Here is a 5,000-nt window from a genome sequence, read left to right as displayed (position 1 = left end):
CAGTAATAACGGCAGCTTAATCACTGTTTGTTTATCTCTAAAGTGCTAGCCAGATTTAAATGTCCACACCGAATAGATAAGCTAGGAAGTGCTTACTAGAGCTTTGCTCAAGGCAAAGAGACTCCTGTTTTACCTCTTTAAAAGCTTCCTGGAGTTACATAATCAACGTTTGTGATTTAATATTGTTCTGCAACTTAGACTTATGTGTGGTCATGTGTCCTCATCGTTTCATTGCATCGTGCGAAAATGAAAAGAAAATAACAAATGTGTCATCTATTTGCCGATGTCTGTTGCAAAACATGCTACTTTGTGATGACTTGAAGTATCTCATTTGGAAGAGGAATTTAAAGCTACTGTTTTGAGTATGCTACAGTGTCCTCAGAGTCTGTCATCGAGTTTGATGATTATGCCTGTGCTATGACCAGCTAGGTCTCTCACAGATAGCAAGGATTGATTTGTTCCTGCCTTGTTCATTCCTTATGAGATATGGGACAAAGATCAAAGAAGTTATCAACATACGCGTGTTCAGCTTTGTAGGATGTCAGTCTCTGAAATCTGTCATGTATGAAAGAAGTACTAGAGCTGTAGACATCTCAGTGAATTCTTTTGATCTCTGACCCCCCCCCCCCCCCTCTCTCTGTTCTCCTCCTGCAGGGTCACGTGACGTCCTTGGTTCGCGGCAGCTTGGCGGCGTGTCCAACTTCAGCACCTTCCTTCTGGACCGCTCCACGGGAACACTGTACCTGGGAGCACAAGATGCCATTCTGGCCATCAACACCAGCAACCTTGGCCAGAAACCCCTGAAGGTCAGAGAGCACTGGTCGCCATAGTGACCCCATAGTGACCCCATAGTGACCTCAGAAAAAAAGAGTTTATCCAATGAATGAATAAACACAGACAAAAAATGCATTCAACTTTATGCATTCAACAAAGAAGATGCTTATAGCAACAAAAGAAGATGAACATATTTCTGATTTTTTTGTCTGTTTGTATATGAAAGTCATAAGATGCCAATCTTTGTAATTCTTCCCACATTTTTACCTCACAATTATATAATTTCATAGCCTGACGTAGCCAGACTTAATTCTAGACAGAATTTGAGTCTGGTCTGGGATGTGATTATGGGATGTGTTTCAACCGATACAGGGGAAAAATGCCTCCACACACAATTGGGTAGACCTTAGACCTAACCAATCATAGCAGTGCAATGTTGTAGCAGTGTTGTTTTCTGTTCTTTTTGAAAGATATTGCGCTGTCAGTCTCTCTACAACAGACGCGATAGCGAAATTATAGCATCTAGCTTCTCTAGCGACAGTGTTTTTGTTGTAAATAAAATCAATCGATGCACGCTCAGGTTACGTGAATGACTAGACACCATTGCTCATATGTCCATCATTGTATAAAGCCTGCCCCGTAAATTTAGGCTGGCTTCCAGGCTAATAATTTTATGTTTTCTGAAAAGATTAGAAGAAATATTTCCGAACATAACCACAAGATGAACACTAGATTGAGACTAGAGGATGTCTGGATTTGGATTTCCTCCCGATCTGTGCTCAAAATGTGTCCTTGTTTGCTGATTGGATTGGAGGATCTAATAATGGCTCAGATTGTATAAGTGATGACAGTGGTTCCCTTATTCCCCTCCAGGTTGTATTTCTGGCATGTACACACACCTATGTTACTGTGTAACTACGCTGGGTTGCGTCCTGCTCAGCCAGTCATTCAGTAACCCGGCTGTAACAAAGGACACTCTATATACTGTGGGGGAAACACAGGAACACAGGAAATGCATGCTTTTCCTCTATCGGAGAATTCTAGTGATAGACACACACACACGTACACACACACACACACACACACACACACACACACACACACACACACACATGCACACACACACAAACGCACACACACACACACGACACATAAGACAGCCATCCAAACAGATGATCGCACATACACACACACACACACAGGCAGATACACACACACGCGCATACACACGTGCTCAGCAGGCTGTAACATGCTCACAAAGCCTGGTAATCATTTTGACAACATGAACCTTCTACCACATTGATTTCCTATTGCCCATCCGCTGAGATGCATTAAGGCCAGTTGCGCCATTGGGGTCGGTCTTCTCCCTGCCTCTGCCCCGTCTCTGGTCCCCTCCGCACACAAAACACAGCGACATGCGAGCTGGCCTGTCCTGTTAGTGAATAGCCCAGGAGCCTGTGGTAAAGTGATTCACTTGAGTATAATATTTCCATTCATCTCGCGTCGTTGCTTCAGTAATGTTCCGTGTGTCCTATCTTATCTCTGTGTCCTTTGTCCTTTTGGGGTGTATATTTTGCTGCACATTGCTGCAGTTGAAGTGGAAATGCATTCTCTGCACATTGCAGTAGATGTCGAAATGTTTGTTTGTAAGGATGAGAGAGAAAAAAAACAGTTTATACTCTACAGTGTATCCTTCAAATGAATAAGTAAGACATGGGATGCAATATTCATCAGTATCTGCCTGGCCACAAGATCTCTGTGGTGGGTTTGAAGTCAGATATTTATCTTATGTCACTTATTCATTAAAACATTTCAATATTTTTCTTCTTCCACTCAGGCACTCAAGGCCTTTCGTCTTCAAATGAAAGAGCTGTGAAAAAAAAAAAACACCCTAGCCCATCTGTTTAGTGCGATAATTTGAAGGGATGCTTTGGGATGCTTTGGGAGACGTCTGAGGAAGACGCAGGGATGAGAGCAGGCTTTTTGGCAGAGGCATGAAGTACAGCAAGGACCATGGTAACGTTTTGGCATGTCCCGGCAGCCAAAATACATGCCTCGGCTGCCAGGTTGCATCTAATGTAGCTCTTGGCTCCACGTGTGATTACTATGTGAGCCTTCAAACTCTGATCGGGGATCAGTGCTGGCTCTTCATAAAGACACGCTTTACAGCCCTGACAGTTTGATGGCCACAACTTTTCAGGACTGCGCGTGAGTTCAGCTTTGTGCATGTCTATGGCCTGTCCTCTGTATAATTGACCTGAATGGAAAATATGAAGGCAGTGCAAGTTGTCCTGGATACGAACTTCATATGGGAGAATTAATGCATGAACAAGCTCTTTGGCTTGCTGATGTTTTCCCCCCTCAGTGTTTACACGGTCCCCTGGTGTCTAATTGGGGGAAAACTTTACATATTCATGTGTGACATGGTTTCCTTTTCCAAAATAGCTCCTCTGAAGTGGACTGCCGGGCATTGAAATCAACTGCCAACAGCTGTCATTCTCTGCGTTTGCCTGCTCAGATTTGTTTTTTCTGCCTCATTCTCAATTCAGTTTTCCACTCAAATTCAGTGGTCTGTATTGGCGTGATAGACTCCTTTGTTTAGCTGCGCCACAAGGCAGAGAGGGTTGAAGCAGAGTAATCAAGGATCTTTGGTGAAACATTTAAACAAGGACTTTAGAAAACAGGTGAAACATGCAACATTTAAAATTAATCTTCTTTTTTTTTTTGCAGATTAAATGGGATGTTCCAGAGGACAAAAGAAAATCATGTGTGGCCAAAGGGAAGACTGAGGTAAGCATGTTTTTGTAGACTGGTGGATAGGTTAATCTAATCTCTCTTTCTCTCTCTCTTTCTCTCTCTCTCTCTCTCCTTGCTTGTCTGTCTCTCTGTGCCTGTCTCTCTCTCTCTGTGTGCCTCTCTTTACATCTTCCTATATCTTTTTCTTCTATCGCTTTCCCTTTTTCTCTCCTCATATCTCTTTCTATCTCTCCTTCTCTCTCTCTCTACCTCTCCCCCTCTCTGTCCCACTCACTCCCTCTCTCCCTACCTCTCTCTCTCTCTTCCTCTCCCTCTGTCCCACTCACTCCCTCGCTCCCTACCTCTCTATCTCTCTCTCTCTCTCTCTCTCTCAGATGCGTAATTGGGGGAGATAGCCTGGGGAATACAGTCAGCATATGGGACCCAGGGTGTATAATGCAGTTAATCAGTACACTTAGTGCGATCTTGGCAGCCGACCCAGAATTCAGTGCAGCAGTGGCCCAAAGGGCGGAGCCTGCTGCTGATTGACGGGCGGCGGGTCAGAGCAGCAGCAGACAGCGGGGCTCGGAGACGGCGGTGACTAAGCAGACAAAGGCAGACGTCAGGTCTGACTGGGGCAGGACGAGGAAATGGGGGGGGGGGGGGGAGTAGAGACACAAGGGTTGCTGTTGCTTTGATTCACCTCTCATTGCTTCAACACACACACACACACACAAATAGAAATGCACATACAGTATACCCGTACATGTACATGTAAATGATGCCCAAATATTCTGTCAAATTGACAGATGGGAGCACAGAAAAAAACACACCCACACGCATCCTCCATACATGCTTATTGGATTGCTGAGATATTCACTCACACACACACACAGACTTCAGTCATTTGACAGGGTATTCCTTTGATTCACCTCTTTCACACGCACACACACACACACACACACACACACACACACACACACACACAAACACACACACATGCAAAATAAATACATGCATGTTTGTTGCATACACAAAACACATGCGAATGTATAAAAAATGTATACAATACAGTACATAACGGCCCTTTGATTTAGCTTTGATTCTTCACACAAACACAAGCACAGCCACACATACTATCGCATACACACACACACACACACACGCACAAACTCACACACACACACACACACACACACACACACACACACACACACACACACACACACACACACACACACACACGCACACACACACTCACATTTACAGCAGCAAGCAGACTTGTATAGACTAAATTAAACTGCACTTAATGTCTTAGCATGCACACATTTAGCATCTCTGGGTATACACACAGAATCCAATAAAACTGAACTGCAAAAGCCCTGTAGCTGCTGTAAGTCCCTTCAGGTTAACTGGGCATGATGTACAATCCCTCCAAACCAAAGCAAACTCCAGCTAAACCAGTTAAGCTCCTGGGTTATTTACTGTCC

At 44.1% G+C, this 5,000-nt stretch overlaps 1 protein-coding gene across 1 annotated transcript in view; it reads left to right on the top strand.

The window, feature by feature from the left end:
• Window positions 1-5,000, top strand: part of sema4f (sema domain, immunoglobulin domain (Ig), transmembrane domain (TM) and short cytoplasmic domain, (semaphorin) 4F) — a 68,444-nt gene that overhangs the window by 53,320 nt on the left and 10,124 nt on the right. Inside the window, exons 2-3 of the mRNA XM_076289211.1 lie at window positions 655-806; window positions 3,505-3,564. Of these exons, the coding sequence (XP_076145326.1) occupies window positions 655-806; window positions 3,505-3,564 (212 nt within the window). The remainder of the gene's footprint in view (window positions 1-654; window positions 807-3,504; window positions 3,565-5,000) is intronic.

This window comes from Alosa pseudoharengus, unplaced genomic scaffold (genome assembly GCF_046254945.1).
Source record: "Alosa pseudoharengus isolate Yale_2024_CS ecotype anadromous, Long Island Sound unplaced genomic scaffold, YU_APseudo_1.1 YU_APseudo_1.1_scf_17, whole genome shotgun sequence".
Taxonomy (NCBI): domain Eukaryota; kingdom Metazoa; phylum Chordata; class Actinopteri; order Clupeiformes; family Clupeidae; genus Alosa; species Alosa pseudoharengus.
Note: the sequence above shows the minus strand (reverse complement) of the source record. Positions and strands in the feature narration are given on the sequence as shown.